The 17,080-nt window shown below is 48.8% G+C and overlaps 1 protein-coding gene across 2 annotated transcripts in view; it reads left to right on the top strand.

The window, feature by feature from the left end:
• Positions 1-17,080, top strand: part of LOC140386679 (cytochrome P450 2D17-like) — an 82,873-nt gene that overhangs the window by 4,042 nt on the left and 61,751 nt on the right. The window contains exons 2-3 of one of the 2 annotated variants that reach the window (XM_072469229.1): positions 13,534-13,696; positions 14,939-15,091. In XM_072469229.1, the coding sequence (XP_072325330.1) occupies positions 13,534-13,696; positions 14,939-15,091 (316 nt within the window). Of the gene's footprint in view, positions 1-13,527; positions 13,697-14,938; positions 15,092-17,080 lie in introns of both variants that reach the window. The other variant, XM_072469228.1, reaches the window with a different exon arrangement.

The following is a 17,080-nucleotide window of genomic DNA, read 5'->3' as shown; positions in this document are numbered from 1 at the left end:
TCCGTTCCCCTCACCCTCGGGATCAATGCCCTACCCAACACAAAAAAGTCTATGCGCGAATAGACTTTATGGACATAGGAGAAAAACGAGAACTCCTTACTCCTAGGTCTACTGAATCTCCACGGGTCCACCCCTCCCATCTGCTCCATAAAATCCTTAAGCACCTTGGCTGCTGCCGGCCTCCTACCAGTCCTGGACTTCGACCTATCCAGCCTTGGTTCCAACACCGTGTTAAAGTCTCCCCCCATTATCAGCTTTCCGGTCTCTAGGTCTGGGATGCGTCCTAGCATTCGCCTCATAAAGTTGGCATCGTCCCAGTTCGGGGCATACACGTTTACCAAAACCACTATCTCTCCCTGTAATTTGCCACTCACCATCACGTATCTGCCCCCGTTATCCGCCACTATAGTCTTTGCCTCGAACATTACCCGCTTCCCCACTAATATAGCCACCCCCCTGTTTTTCGCATCCAGCCCCGAATGGAACACCTGCCCCACCCATCCTTTGCGCAACCTAACCTGGTCTATCAGTTTCAGGTGCGTTTCCTGTAACATAACCACATCTGCTTTAAGTTTCTTAAGGTGTGCGAGTACTCGTGCCCTCTTTATCGGCCCGTTAAGCCCCCTCACGTTCCACGTGATCAGCCGAGTTGGGGGGCTTCCCACCCCCCCCCCTTGCCGATTAGCCATCATCTTTTTCCAGCTTCTCACCCACTTCCCACGCAGCTGTATCTCTCCCAGACGGCGCCCCCCCGCCCATCCTTTCCCGTACCCACTCCCCCTTTCCCCAGCAGCAGCAACCCAGTAATTCCCCCCTCCCCCCCCCCCCCCGCTAGACCCCCCGCTAGCGTAATTACTCCCCCCATGTTGCTCCCAGAAGTCAGCAAACTCTGGCTGACCTCGGCTTCCCCCCGTGATCGCGGCTCGCACCGTGCGACGCCCCCTCCTTCCTGCTTCTCTATTCCCGCCATAATTATCATAGCGCGGGAATCAAGCCCGCGCCTCTCCCTCGGCCCCGCCTCCCATGGCCAACGCCCCATCTCCTCTCCCTCCCCACCTCCCCCCATCACCACCTGTGGGAGAAAGAAAAGTTACCATACCGCAGGATTAAAACATAAAACCCCTCTTCGCCCCCCCCCATTCGCCCCACCACTTTGTCCAAACGTTCATTTTCATAATCCAATCATTCCAATTTTTCTTCTACAATAAAAGTCCACGCTTCATCCGCCGTCTCAAAGTAGAGGTGCCTCCCTTGATATGTGACCCACAGTCTTGCCGGTTGCAGCATTCCAAATTTTATCTTCTTTTTGTGAAGTACCGCTTTGGCCCGATTAAAGCTCGCCCTCCTTCTCGCCACCTCCGCACTCCAATCTTGATAAACGCGGATCACCGCGTTCTCCCATTTACTACACCGAGTTTTCTTCGCCCATCTAAGGACCATTTCTCTATCCTTAAAACGGAGGAATCTCACCACTATGGCTCTGGGAGTTTCTCCTGCTCTCGATCCTCGCACCATAACTCGGTATGCTCCCTCCACCTCCAACGGACCCGTCGGGGCCTCCGCTCCCATTAACGAGTGCAGCATCGTGCTCACATATGCCCCGACGTCCGCCCCCTCCACACCTTCAGGAAGGCCAAGAATCCTCAAGTTGTTCCTCCTTGCGTTGTTTTCCAGTGCCTCCAACCTCTCCACAGATCGTTTCTGGTGTGCCTCCTGTATCTCCGACTTCACCACCAGGCCCTGTATATCGTTCTCATTCTCTGCTGCTTTCGCCTTCACAACCCGAAGCTCCTGCTCCTGGGTCTTTTGTTCCTCTTTCAGCCCTTCAATCGCCTGTAATATCGGGGCCAACAACTCTTTCTTCATTTCCTTTTTTATCTCCTCCACGCAGCGTTTCAAGAACTCTTGTTGTTCAGGGCCCCATATGAAACTGCCACCTTCCAACGCCATCTTGGTTTCTGCTTGCCTTCCTTGCCGTTGTTCCAAAGGATCCGCTGCAATCCGGCCACTTTCCTCTCCTTTTTCCATCCGTGTCCAGGGGGAACACCCTTCTGGTTTACCGCACGGTGTTTTTAGCCGTTAAAATTGCCGTTGGGGCTCCTATCAAGAGCCCAAAAGTCCGTTCCACCGGGAGCTGCCGAAACGTGCGACTTAGCTGGTCATCGCCGCACCCGGAACCGTCGATGAGGCTTTATTAAGCGTGACTTGTTCCCCGCAGTTCAGCAACAGACTGGAGCGGCGGGTAGAAGCCCGGGTTCTTATACTCCGCCTTCAGGGCGGAGCTAGGGGTCAACAGCCAACCAGGACCCGGGATCTGTCAGCCAATAGCATCACGGCTTCATAGCCCCACATGACCCCTAATACATACTACCACATTCACCCCTTGTTAAAAATGAACCCGGCAGGGTGGTGGTTCGCATGGGGTAGGGGTTTACAAGGCTGGTCCTGGGAGGAAAATATTTTTGGCATGTCATTACAATCTTAGCCCTACACTGGGCTATGTACAGGGTTTGTGAACTATTTACAAGATTCGTAAGAGGAAAGGAACATTCTCGTTACAGTCCAACAACATTCTTGTGTTACACCGATGCCACGAGTCGAGCGGGCGGTCTGGTCTTCCTTGTCGATCGCCTCAGCCCCGGTGGTGGTGCAGGTGCTTGTTCCAGCGTTGTCGCCTCCGGGAGCTTTTCGGTGTCTGTTTCTGTTTTACTCCTGGTCGGACATGGGAGGAGGACCGATCCTCCCGGGAAGGGGGCAGTCGCGAGGTGCGCCGGTGGCAGGGAGGGGGTGATCGGTGTCGGGGGGGTGTGCGTGTTGCTGGCGGACGCAAGGTCTCGCAGGGAGACCGTGTCCTGTCGGCCATCGGGGTACGCCACGTAGGCGTACTGCGGGTTCGCGTGGAGGGGGTGAACCCTCTCGACCAACGGGTCCGACTTGTGCGCCTGCAAATGTTTCCGGAGCAAAATGGGTCCTGGGGCCGCCAGCCAGGTCGGCAGCGACGTTCCAGAGGAGGACTTCCTGGGGAAGACAAGGAGGCGCAAGGAAGATGGGTGGGACAGGTGTTCCACTCGGGGCTGGACGCAAAGAATAGAGGGGTGGCCATATTGGTGGGTAAACGGGTGTCGTTCGAGGCTAGGAATATTGTAGCGGACAGCGGGGGCAGATACGTGATGGTGAGTGGCAGACTGCAGGGAATGGAGGTCGTGCTGGTCAACGTATATGCCCCGAACTGGGATGATGCAGGATTTATGAAGCGGATGCTGGGACGTATCCCGGACCTGGAGGTAGGAAACCTGGTAATGGGGGGGAACTTCAACACCGTGCTAGACCCAGGGTTAGATAGATCTAGATCCAGGACCGGAAGAAGGCCGGCAGCGGCCAAGGTGCTTAGGGGGTTCATGGACCAAATGGGGGGAGTAGATCTGTGGCGATTTGCTAGGCCGCTGGCCAAAGAGTTCTCCTTTTTCTCCCATGTCCATAAGGTATACTCCCGGATAGATTTCTTCGTTTTGGGAAGGTCACTGATTTCGAGGGTGGAAGGAACGGAGTACTCGGCCATAGCTGTTTCAGACCATGCCCCACATTGGGTGGATCTGGAACTAGGAGAGGAGAGGGAGCAGCGTCCACTCTGGCGACTGGATGTGGGATTATTGGCGGATGAGGGAGTCTGCGGAAGAGTGCGGGGATGTATCGAAAGGTACCTGGAGGCCAACGATGATGGGGAGGTCCGAGTGGGGGTAGTATGGGAAGCGCTGAAGGCGGTGGTCAGGGGGGAGTTGATCTCCATCAGGGCTCACAAGGGGAAAACAGAGGCCAAAGAAAGGGAAAGATTACTGGGGGAGATTTTGAGTGTGGATAAAAAATATGCGGAGGCCCCGTACGAAGGACTATACAGGGAGAGGCGACGACTCCAGACGGAGTTCGACCTGCTGACCACAGGGAGGGCAGAGGCACAGTGGAGGAAGGCACAGGGGATGAGATATGAATATGAAAAGGCGAGTCGCCTGTTGGCCCACCAGCTTCGAAAGAGGACAGCGACGAGGGAAATAGGGGGAGTTAGGGATGAAACGGGAACCACGGTGCGGAGAGCAGGGAAGGTAAATGAGGTGTTCAAGACCTTTTATGAGAGGTTATATAGGTCCCAACCCCCGGAGGGAAAAGAGGGGATGCAGCAGTTTCTGGACCAACTAAGGTTCCCGAGGGTGGAGGAGCAGGAGGTGGCAGGCCTGGGGGCGCCAATTGGGGTGGACGAGGTGACCAAAGGGCTGGGGAACATGCAGGCAGGGAAGGCCCGGGGAACATGCAGGCAGGGAAGGCCCCGGGACCTGACGGGTTCCCGGTGGAATTTTATAGGAAATATGTGGACTTGTTGGCCCCGCTGCTGGTAAGAACCTTTAACGAGGCCAGAGAAGGGGGGACCCTACCCCCGACAATGTCGGAGGCGACGATATCACTAATCCTGAAGCGAGATAAAGACCCGCTGCAATGCGGGTCTTATAGGCCTATCTCACTCCTAAATGTGGACGCCAAGTTGCTGGCAAAAGTGCTGGCAATGAGGATAGAGGATTGTGTCCCGGGGGTGGTGCACGAAGATCAGACAGGGTTCGTAAAGGGGAGACAATTGAATGCCAACGTGCGATGGCTATTGGGGGTGATAATGATGCCCCCAGCAGAGGGGGAGGCAGAGATAGTGGCGGCAATGGATGCAGAGAAGGCATTTGATAGGGTAAAGTGGGAGTATCTATGGGAGGTGCTGAGGAGGTTCGGGTTCGGGGAGTGGTTTATCAGCTGGGTGAAACTCCTCTATGGGTATTTTTGACTACATAGGGGAACAAGACAGGGATGCCCGCTGTCCCCATTACTGTTCGCGCTGGCAATTGAACCACTGGCCATAGCGCTGAGAGACTTCAGGAAATGGAGAGGGGTGGTTAGAGGGGGAGAGGAAAACCGAATGTCACTCTACGCGGATGACCTACTGCGTGTGGTGGATCCAGTGGGGGGGATGACAGAGGTAATGCAGATATTGAGGAAGTTTGGAGATTTCTCGGGATATAGGCTTAACATGGGAAAGAGTGAGCTTTTCGTGTACACCCTGGGGACCAGAGTAGAGGGATAGATGGCCTGCCGCTAAGGAGATTGGAAAGAAACTTCCGATACCTGGGGATTCAGATAGCCAGGAGCTGAGGAACCTTACACAGACTCAACCTGACTCGGCTGGTGGAACAAATGGAAGAGGATTTCAAAAGGTGGGACATGCAGCCGCTGTCACTGGCGGGCAGAGTGCAGGCGATTAAGATGATGGTCCTCCCGAGGTTCCTATTTGTGTTCCAATGTCTCCCTATATTGATCACTAAGGCCTTTTTCAAAAAAATAGGAGCATCATGAGCTTCGTGTGGGCAGGGAAGGCCCCGAGGGTAAGGAGGGGGTTCCTGCAACGTAGCAGGGACAGAGGGGGACTGGCGTTGCCGAATTTGGGCGACTACTACTGGGCCGCCAACATGGCGATGATCCGTAAGTGGATGATAGAGGGAGAGGGAGCGGCGTGGAAAAGGCTGTAGATGGCGTCCTGCAAAGGAACGAGCTTAAAAGCGCTCGTGACGGCGCCACTACCGCTCTCCCCAAAAAAGTTTGCCACGAACCCAGTGGTGGCGGCAACATTAAGTATCTGGGGGCAATGGAGGTGACAGAGGGGTGTGTTGGGAGCCTCGGTGTGGTCCCCGATCAGGAACAACCATAGGTTTGCCCCAGGGAGGTTGGACGGAGGTTTCCAGAGCTGGCACCGGGCAGGAATTAGGAGAGTGGGAGACTTATTTATAGATGGGACGTTTGCGAGCTTGGGAGCGCTAGAGGAAAAGTATGAGCTGCCCCCGAGGAATATTTTTAGGTATATGCAGGTGAGAGCGTTCACGAGACAACAGGTGAGGGAATTTCCGCTGCTCCCGACACAAGGGATCCAGGACAGGGTGCTTTCGGGCGGGTGGGTCGGGGAGGGTAAAGTGTCCGAAATGTACCGGGAGATGAGAGAAGAGGGGGAGGAGCTGGTAGAAGAACTGAAGGGAAAATGGGAAGAAGAGCTTGGGGAGGAGATTGAGGAGCGTTTGTGGGCTGATGCCCTAAGTAGGGTAAATTCCTCTTCCTCGTGTGCCATTTGTCCAATTTAAGGTGCTACATAGAGCACACATAACGGGAGAGAGGTCGAGCAGGTTCTTCGGAGTGGAGGACAAATGCGGGAGGTGCGGGGGAAGCCCGGCGAACCATACACATATGTTTTGGTCGTGTCCGGCACTGGAGGGGTATTGGAGGGGAGTGGCGGGAGTGATCTCGAAGGTGGTGAAGGTCCGGGTCAAGCCAAGCTGGGGTTAGCTATATTTGGGGTAGCGGATGAGCCGGGAGTGCAGGAGGTGAAAGAGGCCGATATTGTGGCCTTTGCGTCCCTAGTAGCCCGGCGTAGGATTTTACTCATGTGGAAGGAAGCGAAACCCCCCGGTGTGGAGGCCTGGATAAACGATATGGCGGGGTTCATAAAACTGGAGCGGATGAAGTTTGCGCTGAGAGGATCGGCTCAAGGGTTCACCAGGCGGTGGCAACCGTTCCTCGACTATCTAGCGGAACGTTAGGGGGAAAATAGATAGCCAGCAGCAGCAGCCCGGGGGGGGGGGGGGGGGGGGGGAGGGAGGGAGGGAAGGGGGGGGGGGTAAATTGTTTGTGTTCTAGATGGGGTGAGGGGGTGGGGGGGGAGCACTATTTCATGTTATTTTGTTAGTTCACTATTTTATTTTAACAATGTTATCTATCAGTTATCATGTTACCATTTTTGTTAATTTGTAAGGGGGGGAAATTGTGTTCGAAAACTTTAATAAAAACATATATTTTTTAAAAGAATGGCCTCCTTCCGCATTGTAAATTCTATGATTTTGCAGCACTAACAGTAATTGTGGGGTGTGGGGATGGGGTTGGGGGGGTGGTGTTAATGTGGGAGCACAGCTGGTTGTTTGGAACCAGGGAGTTTGAAATGCTTTTCATTCCTTTGACTTTTCTCGGCTAACTATTCTGCTAAGAGAGCTGGGACTATTTGAAGTCTCCGATTTAAATCAGAGTTCCGGATGGTTCGAGGTGCAGGATAATTGCTCAGTGGAAGTTTGAACTTACCGACTGATTCCCGGGCAGTTCTTGCTCTGGGATTCCAGAGGAATTTCCCCCAGAGGAATTTCCCCAGTGTATCTTCTGGGCCATCTCCAGGGTACAACCCCACCCTCCCCCGGCCACTGGAGATTGGAAGTTCCTCCTGGACAGGAGCAATATTGAATGACAGAAGATTAGTCCTCCAGGGTCAAAGGCAATGGAGGTGGGGCAAGATGCGTCTCGAGCAGGTGTGCTACTGTCGGAAAGCAAAGATAATGAGAAGATTGAAACATGCAAAGGCAAGGAAACAAAATGGTGCTGCTGGTGGGGAGTGGTGCCGGGGGGGGGGAGGGGAGGGGGCTGGGGGTGGGGGATGATGTGCCTGTGTGGTGGCATCAGAGTTCATCATGATCTGAAATTGTTAACTCTGTGTTGAGTCCAAAAAGCTGTAAAGTGTCTAATCAAAAGATAAGGGGAGCGATTGAACCAAATGGGAACTATGTCCCATAGCAAGCACATTTAGCCGGGTGTTTCCCGGTACTCACAGCGAGGAGAAACACAATGGTATTGAACGTGACTCCAGTTAGATACGGGGCTTCAGTGGGGAACGAGCAGCCAAAGCAGCACTTAGTCCTGTTTCCTGCACTGAGCAGCTCTGCTCACCGAAACTTCGCAGTGCAGGGAGAGCTGGGGACGCCAATTTTAAATGGTGTTGTAGCCATCTGGGATGGACACTTACAACTAGGAACACAGAAACTCACAAAGCCTAGTGGGTAAAATGGACAAGGAAAAACTCGGGCAGGCTCCGAGCCTGAAATGCATATTTGCAAGCAAAGTGCCAGACTGTATCAAAATTCAGACCAATTAGCATTTTAATGGGTCCGATTAGCATTTGATGGCCCATCTTCACCAAAACAAAGCACTGGTACTCGAGCAACCGGTACAGTCCCAGACATTTCGGCGCCACTCCCTGTTCAAGGGAAACGTAAACAACGGGGTCAGTGACCGCTTGGGACACGCCCAGCCATCCAGACCCCTGCCCATTTATTGGTTAGGAATCGAACATAGTGATCGGGGATCACCCAATTAGTGGGATCCAAACTGAAGGGCCGCCCAAAAGAGGGCGAAAACCCTCAAGTATAAGAAAAAGAGTTTGCCATATGTTCGTCCTCTCTTGGACCTGGCGCCCGGGCCATGACCATTTCCAACTGCAGCAACACCAGAAGCGAGTCCAAGTTCAACGTCCGCTACCAGACGGATGAGCCCAGCTGAGCAGCAGTTACTCGATAGATCCAGAATCGAACAGCGGCCACTGTTCCTCTGACCTAAGCCGGGTGCCTGAAATTAAGTACAGGTTGTCTTAGTCGATAGGTATAGTTAACTAGTAGTATTTATGTTGCATGACTAATTGTGTGTAAATAAAGTACCCTTGACCTTGAACAAACTAACTGGTGTTTGGCTCTTTGATCGATAGCCGGTTGAACCTGGCGACTCTGAGCATTAGAACATAGATATCAAAAGAAAGGAGGGCAAACTCACTGATTGTCATAATTGGAACAGAGCCATAGAAAAGACAGAGGAAAAGAAAGCACAACAGTGTCCAGAAATCTGGAGCCACCGTTGCGACCCCCGAACCCCCACCCCCCCCGCCTCAACTCACTGTAAGGGGAACACTGGTCCACACCAGCACAGGGCACCTCCAGTGCCAGGCTGCTAGTGCCAGGCTGGCATCCAGGTGGCGCTATCAGGGTGCTCAGCTGGCATATCCAGGATGCTAGGCTGGCACTGCCAAGGTGCCCAGGTGGCACCGTCAGTGACAGGGTACTGTCGTGTTAGGTACACTGGTCTAACACTGGCTGTAACTGGATGCAGCTTAGATCAGAAAGATACTCCGGACCTTGAAGTTAGTTCAATCAGGTTTATTGAACTAATAGCACAGTTCTCTGTGAGTTCGACTCTCTGCTAACTTAAGTGTGGTTCTGTCTGACTGAACCAGACTAGCTCTTAGCCACGTGGTGGAGGTGTGAGATTGTAACAACACCCTTGACTGACTCTCTAGATGTTCATCAGTGGAAAGAGGCGGAGTGTGAGTGCCTCGTGTCTTTTATAGTCAGATCCCACCCCTGAATGTCCTGCCTGCTTATTGGTCATGTCCTGTTCTCTGTGTCCATTAGCTGCTTGTCTGTATATCATTATGTGTGTGTGTGTGTGTGTGCCTGCATATCATGACAGGTACCACCCTGCCCAGAGGGCATGCACCTTGGACCTTCCAATCCCCTGGGAGACCCCCACAAGTGCTGTTCCATCCGGCCCCATTTATGGAGACAAGCACTGAATGGCACTTGCCCAAGTTCTCCAAGGTGAAGGGGATAGTTCCCAATGCCTTGGTTACCTCAGGGAACTGCATATTAGAGTGAGACTAGCTGTCTTGCTCTAATATGCAGATTTGTCAAAAGATAATCCCACCCATCGTGGGTGGACTTCACTTTGCGACATCTTGCGAGATCATGTTAGATGTTGCGAGGCATGGTGAGCTGGTTAGGTCCCAGGAGTGGAGTCTCCCAGCAGTTACAGGCCATATTGCACCGCGGTGTGCTGATTTTCAGGCATGGCGTCGCTGGTAGATCACGCCCGAGATGTCCCTCAAGCTTAAATTGAGTCGCATTTTGTCGTGATGTGATTGAACAATAAATATTGGTCAGGACACCAGTGATAGTCCCCATCATCATTGTGCCGTGACATCTTTTATAGCCACCAAGCCCCAAGCAGACATTTGAGCCTCACTTTATAATCTCGCCCAAAAGACACTCCGTCAGTGAAGTTCTGGAGAGTCAGCATAGATTAATGTGCTCAGGTGCTGCAGTCAGAGTTTAATCTGGAACCTTGTGACTCAGAGACCAGAGTGAACGTAACAGAGGCTCGGCTGATACTCATTGTGTCAACGGCAAAGCCGCACCTGCACACTTCGTGGGCCAGGCCTGTTACCTCGAGGACCTGGAAGATCAATCCCAATGTATAAATTAACAGTAAAATGTTTCTTTTCATTCAAACTCTGATCAATGCTGTTTTTGACCTATAAGTGATCAATGTTTTCTATGTGTTGATCTCTGTTTTGCTTTACCTGGATGTCTTCAATGGATAGCGTTGAACAAAGAACAACAAGCTTTGTTAACTAACAAAACTAATTTATTATCACTACTAAATAAGATTTGTACGTATTCCGAAAGTATACCCGTACTAAATTAAATTATGCTATCTGGAACTGCAGAATTCTCAAATACACAACTGATTTAACTCGGTGGCATGGTAGCACAGTGGTTAGCACTGTTGCTTCACAGCGCCAGGGTCCCAGGTTTGACTTCCGGCTTGGGTCACTGTCTGTGCGGAGTCTGCACGTTCTCCCCGTGTCTGCGTGGGTTTCCTCCGGGTGCTCCGGTTTCCCCGCACAAGTCCCGAAAGACATGCTGTTAGGTAATTTGGACATTCTGAATTCTCTCTGTGTGTACCCGAACAGGCACCGGAATGTGGTGAACAAGGGCTTTTCACAGTAACTTCATTGCAGTGTTAATGTAATGCAACTTGTGACAATGAAGACTATTAAAAGATCATTAACTCACACCTAACAACCTTCAACCCAGAATCCCAGAAATATTTATGTCACTGCTCCTTATCTCCATTTGGTGGTGGGAAGTATTAACATCAAATTGTTAACCCTTTGTATTCCTTACAATATACATATTGTTCCTTTGAAGATGTTTGGAGATTACTACAAACATATGTACAATAAGAGCATTGTATGTTCTGTACATGGGATTGATTATTGATATTGTGCAGTCGTTTTTTTAAACTTTTTCCAGTTCATTAATTGAGTCTGTACTCAGTCTTCACTGTGGCGATGTAGTACATAACCAACAAGTCATCAGTTCAATCGATCAGGTTTTCGACTGATGCCGCTGGTAAACCGCCTTAGTTGCCTCATGTGGCCTTTTTCTTGTGCTTGTGGCATCGATTTCTTATCTCATTTGCATGAAGAACTGGTTTGATTTCTGGTCTTTGAGCAAGTACCAACTCTTCCAGATTGTTGGAAAGATGTTTTTTCTTCCTCCATTTCTGCCTGGCATTAGCGTCATCACACGTGAACTTGGTATGGTTTATGCACACATCTGTCTGTGCTATCACGAACGGTAGAGTTTCTTCACACAATGTCCTGTAGTCCCTTGCTCGTCTGCTATCTGGATTGCTTTCCATACTGCATGGTTTGTCAAGTGTGACTGCAAGTCTTAACACTTTGTTGTCATTAAATTGCAATGCGTTGGTTAGTTGTTCTTTGGTTTCAAAGTCACCTTTGTGTGAATTCTGTTGTTCTGTGGTTAGTCTTTGTGTTCTGAAGATCAGTTCATTTTGGCTTATCTGATTCATCTTTGAGTTTTATAATATCAGTTCCCTTTGGCTTATCCAATGTATCTTTGAGCTTTTTAATATCAGTTCCCTTTGGATTATCTGACGTCTCTTTGAGCTCTTTGTGCTTCTCATCTGGAATCAACTTCTCCAAGATGTCTTCATTTTCTTGCTGACTGTTCACAATTGATGTGCTCTCAACTGATTTGTTCACTGTTGCATTCACAGTCCAGCAGAGAACTGTCACTCTCGCCATTGTCCTGCACGGCTTGTATTCTACTTGTGATCACCTCGTCACTCCTGCCAAATAAAGTAAATAGACTTATAGGGTCGCCATCTTCTTCTTCTGGTTCATTGTCTGATTCTTCACTGATATCCAATGTCGCACCGATGTGCAATTCCATCTGGTTATCGGTTCAGCCAATCTTTTTTGGAATTGTCCCCTCACCCTGATTTTGACCAATAGTGATTGGTTTTATTTTTTCAGCTTCAGAAATTTCCTGTGGATCTTTATCTACACTTTCAATTGTGTTCATACAGAACGAATCATCTAATCCGAATATATCTTCCGAATCTACTTCACGTTCTCTAATGTCGGGTTTATCCGCTTTATTTTTAGATTTACTTAAATTCACTTTTTGTTTGATGCTGCTGATGGCTTGTTCAGTTGTTCGGTGAAATTTCAACCATGTTCTGCATTGCGAGGCAAAATAGTTTAACTTGCTGCACTTCGCACACTTTCTTTCCAAAGACTGGGTATTTTTCTTGGGTGGGCATGGCCACAACGCGTGCATGTCACGACGCTCGTGACATCATACGCAAACTTGTCATGCGCATGTGCAGAACGATTTCTGGACCGCACTGCTTTTTCAAGTGCACATGTGCAAACCAGTCTCCGTCCAGAAAACGCTGTCTTTTTAAGTGTGCTGCTCAAATGGCCTTCTTCTGTATCGTTTATTTTTTAGCTGCACCAAAGCTTCAATGGCATTAACCATGTTGTGCACTTTCGTGCCACATTCCCACATTAATATTTTGGGACATCTTGAGATGTTTTTGTCGCAAGTTTTTTTCTCCGAACGGAGATTTTTTCTTTCTCCCTCTTATTTTACTTTAGGAACCTCACCTGGTACCATGTGTTGATCTCTGTTTTGCTTTACTTGGATGGCTTGGATGTGCAGTGTTGAACAAAAGAACAACAAGCTTTGTGAACTAACAAAATGAATTTATTAACACGACTAAATAAGATTTGTATGTATTCCTAAAGTATACACTTATTAAATTAAACTATGCTATTTTTAACTGCAGAATTCTCAAATACACAAATGATTTAACTCACGCCTAACAACCTTCTACCCAGAATCCCAGAAGTCACATGATATCACTGCTCCTCATCTCCATCTGGTGGTGAAAAGGCCACAATCAGTAAGGATAGGCAACAACACCTCCTCCACGATCATCCCCAACACTGGTGCCCCACAAGGCTGTGTCCTCAGCCCCCTACTATGCTCTTTGTACACCTATGACAGTGTGGCCAAATTCCCCTCCAACTCGATTTTCAAATTTGCTGATGACACCACCGTAGTGGGTCGGATTTCAAACAATGATGAGACACAGTACAGGAATGCAATAGAGAATCTGATGAACTGGTGCGATGACAATAATCTCTCCCTCAATGTCAACAAAACAAAGGAGATTGTCATCGACATCAGGAAGCGTAGCGGAGAACATGACTTTTGAATGGACCTACCTCGTATTAAGTTGATCTTTTCTCTACACCTTGCTATAACTGTAACATTATATTCTGCAGTCTCTCCTTCCTTCCCTATGTACGGTATGTGTTGTCTGTATAGCATGCAAGAAACAATACTTTTCACTGTATACCAATACATGTGACAATAATAAATCAATAATAAATCAAATCAGCATTAACATCAAATTGTTAACCCTTTGTATTGCTTACAATATACATATTGTTACACCCTAGTTCATATTTTTTTCATTTTTAAGCTGCAGAAGAAATATGGCGATGTGGTCAGTATGCAGTTTGGATGGACAAACAACGTGATACTGAGTGGTTATGAAACTATAAAAGAGGCACTCGTGAAGAAGTCTGAGGATTTTGCTGACCGGCCAGACTTACCCATATACGATTATATGAATGAGAAGTCGGGGGAAGGTAACTGGGTACCTGACTTCAGAGACAAGTTCGTGAAATTGGGGGGTGGGGGGGGGGGGGGGCTATTATTATTTGGTTTGAATTGGGCATGTGGGCAGTATCCAGCACTGCCACACTCCACTGAGAGCCTTTCCACTGGCCGAGGGGCTTCAGCCAGGGTTGGAGGGAGTAGTGGGGGATGGGCAGAAGTGGGCTGTGGGGTCGGGGTGGACAGGTAGGCGGTCCAGCACAACTGGCACCATCTTTTCCGGCATCATTGGTGTGTGTGTGGGGGCTGTAGGGTTGCGCCTGGCTGCAGCTAGTCAGCCCTGCGCATATCCAGCACGGACCCAGCGATTCTCAAACATTTTCTGCGTGTTATATGGGTGTTTCACGCGGCGCCGGTGCTAGCCCCTCACCAGTAGTGGTACAGGTGTGGCACCGAGTTTTCTGGAGGGAAACAACACGGGTCCTCCGTCAGCACTTCGATGCAGGAACGGAGAATCCAGCCCAATGTCTTTCCGGAGTTCAAGTTTTTGTTTCGGTACTTCTTCTTTCTGGCTTGAGGTAGTTTTCTCTGGCAAGGTTGTCTACTTTCTCTGCCCATTCAGGATTAGTTCAAGTTTAAAGCAAAGATATACCCAGCACACTCTGGGTTTAGAACAATAAAGTTTGTTACTTCATAGCAGGAGAGAGAGACAGTCCCTTTCACTTCCAAGGTTTAAACACTTCTGCCAAGCTATTTAATAATCATCCTGCAGGAAACAATCACTGCTGCCAGGCATAACACTGTCCCTGGCCAACTCACCAATTGCCACTTAGGCAATCAAATCGACTTCCGCCAAAATGAGTCCAATGAGTCTGTTGCTCCTCTCCAAAACCTAGGGACACAATGTCTTGAAAAGCAGGCTACTTCAGCTTGAGTCCTCTGCTTAAAGGTATCCGGCATCGCATTCAAAACCTGGGAACACCCTCTCTTGCCTATTTCCCTACTTGCTGAATGCAGCAGCTTCTGGTGAGTTGCCTTTTAGAGGTCCAGATGAACCATGAATCGTGTTAGCCAGGCACGCTTTTGGGTCCACAAGTTTAGTACATCAGCAGCACATTCCACACTGGTCAGCATGTTGAAATCATTTAACTGAGCAAGCAGTACAAAATTCACCTTCTGCCTGTCTGAAAGGGACTGAGGGAGCAGTCTAATTGTTCATCATGATCCCTTCACCTGAATACGGCCCTGGTGAATATGTCTCTCTGTCTCTGTAGGTATCGTCTTTGCAAAATATGGTCAATGGTGGAAAGAGCAGAGAAGGTTTTCAAATTTAACATTGAGAAACCTTGGACTTGGGAAGAAATCTTCAGAGATGCGAATTATAGAAGAGGTTGCATTTTTAAACAAAGAACTTGAGGATCAAAAAGGTGAGCAGATTCCAAAGTTATCCCTGTCCTCTCTTGTTTTGAGACCAGTTTAACTGATTTAACTCTTCAATGCGCCCTGTGTGCACCAGTTTTTGGACAGTTGACAGGATGGAATTTGGGAGCTTTTCCTCCTTTGCTCTTGAGAGGCATCTCATTGAACACGCAACTGTTTGAGATAGAGGGTCATTTCAATTCAGACCAGCTCCAGTGTAATTCAACAACATTCTCCCCATTGCCTGACAGAAAATAAATATCCCCAAGGAGCCTCGGAGCCTGAAGTGGCCAACGTGTCTCTTCAGTTTGGAGGGTCTGTAAAGGAGCTGCTGGCAACCTGCTAGCACATCCAGAAAGTTTTCTATTTTCCATCAAGGTCCTTACAGGTCTGGTGACCACCTGGCAGCTGGGGGATTTCGCATTTGATCGATTGGGCAAAACCTCTTTACAGTAGTAATGTGAAGGATGAGTTCATACATTCAAGGCAGTTTTCTAAATCAGTTAACAAGGGATCAACAAAGAGCAGGCAATTTTTAGATCTAGCAGTGTGCAATGAGCCAGTGTTAATTTTATTGTAGTAAAGGAGCCTCCAGGGAAGAGTGATCATAAAATGATAGAATTTTATATTAACTTTGAAAGTTGTTATAACTTGCCTGGATCCTATTGGCTGGGGACAATTGTTTATCCCATGATTCTTGGGGATCATGGGTTCCGCCAATGAGGGGGGGGTGCAATCATTAGTACTTGCAGCTGTATAAATAGAGCTGGCCAGTATGGTATCAATAGAGAAAGAAGCAATAGTGAACTATTGTTGCTGTGTCCATATTGTTGTAAATAATGTTACTTTCTATTTGACTCTACAAACTCATGCTGGATTCTTTGTGGCCCTCACAAAAGAAGTAATCTGGTAAAACTGAAACTAGTATCTTAAATATCTCTGGAACAAATGCTGTTGATTCAAAATGAGGAGCCCACCATGTGTGCAGGAGGGTTTCCTGACACAGTATGTAGATAGGCCAATGAGAGGCGAGGCCATATTGGATTTGGTACTGGGTAATGAACCAAGACAGGTGTTAGATTTGGAGGTACTTTGGTGATAGTGACCACAATTCAATTACGTTTACTTTAGTGATGGAAAGGGATAGGTATATACCGCAGGGCAAGAGCTATAGCTGGGGGAAAGGCAATTGTGATGCGATGAGGCAAGACTTAGGATGCATCGGATGGAGAGGAAAACTGCAGGGGATGGGCACAATGGAAATGTGGATCTTGTTCAAGGAGCAGCTACTGCATGTCCTTGATAAGTATGTACCTGTCAGGCAGGGAGGAAGTGGTTGAGTAAGGGAACCGTGGTTTACTAAAGCAGTCGAAACACTTGTCAAGAGGAAGAAGGAGGCTTACGTGAAGATGAGACATGAAGGTTCAGTTAGGGCGCACGAGAGTTACAAGTTAGCTAGGAAGGACCTAAAGAGAGAGCTAAGAAGAGCCAGGAGGGGACATGAGAAGTCTTTGGCAAGTAGGATCAAGGATAACCCTAAAGCTTTCTATAGATATGTCAGGAATAAAAGAATGACGAGGGTAAGAGTAGGGCCAGTCAAGAACAGTAGTGGGAAGTTGTGCGTGGAGTCCGAGGAGATAGGAGAGGTGCGAAATGAATATTTTTCGTCAGTATTCACACAGGAAAAAGACAATATTGTCGAGGAGAATACTGAGATTCAGGCCACTAGACTAGAAGGGCTTGAGGTTCATTTTTTAAAAAATATATATATTTATTAAAGTTTTTTAACACAATGTTTCACCCTTACAAACAAACCCCCCCCCCCCCCCCCCCCGTAACAAAATAGAAAGAAAACGCACATAGCAAGATATAAACATGGTAAAACGATATGTTAGAGCTTTGTACACTGGATTCCTCCCGTACATGCCAGTTTTCCAGATCTTTCATGTGTTCTCTTGCTCAAATACCCTCTAGGCAGACCCCCCTTCCCCCCTCTC

This window comes from Scyliorhinus torazame, chromosome 12 (assembly GCF_047496885.1).
Source record: "Scyliorhinus torazame isolate Kashiwa2021f chromosome 12, sScyTor2.1, whole genome shotgun sequence".
Taxonomy (NCBI): Eukaryota; Metazoa; Chordata; class Chondrichthyes; order Carcharhiniformes; family Scyliorhinidae; genus Scyliorhinus; species Scyliorhinus torazame.
Note: the sequence above shows the minus strand (reverse complement) of the source record. Positions and strands in the feature narration are given on the sequence as shown.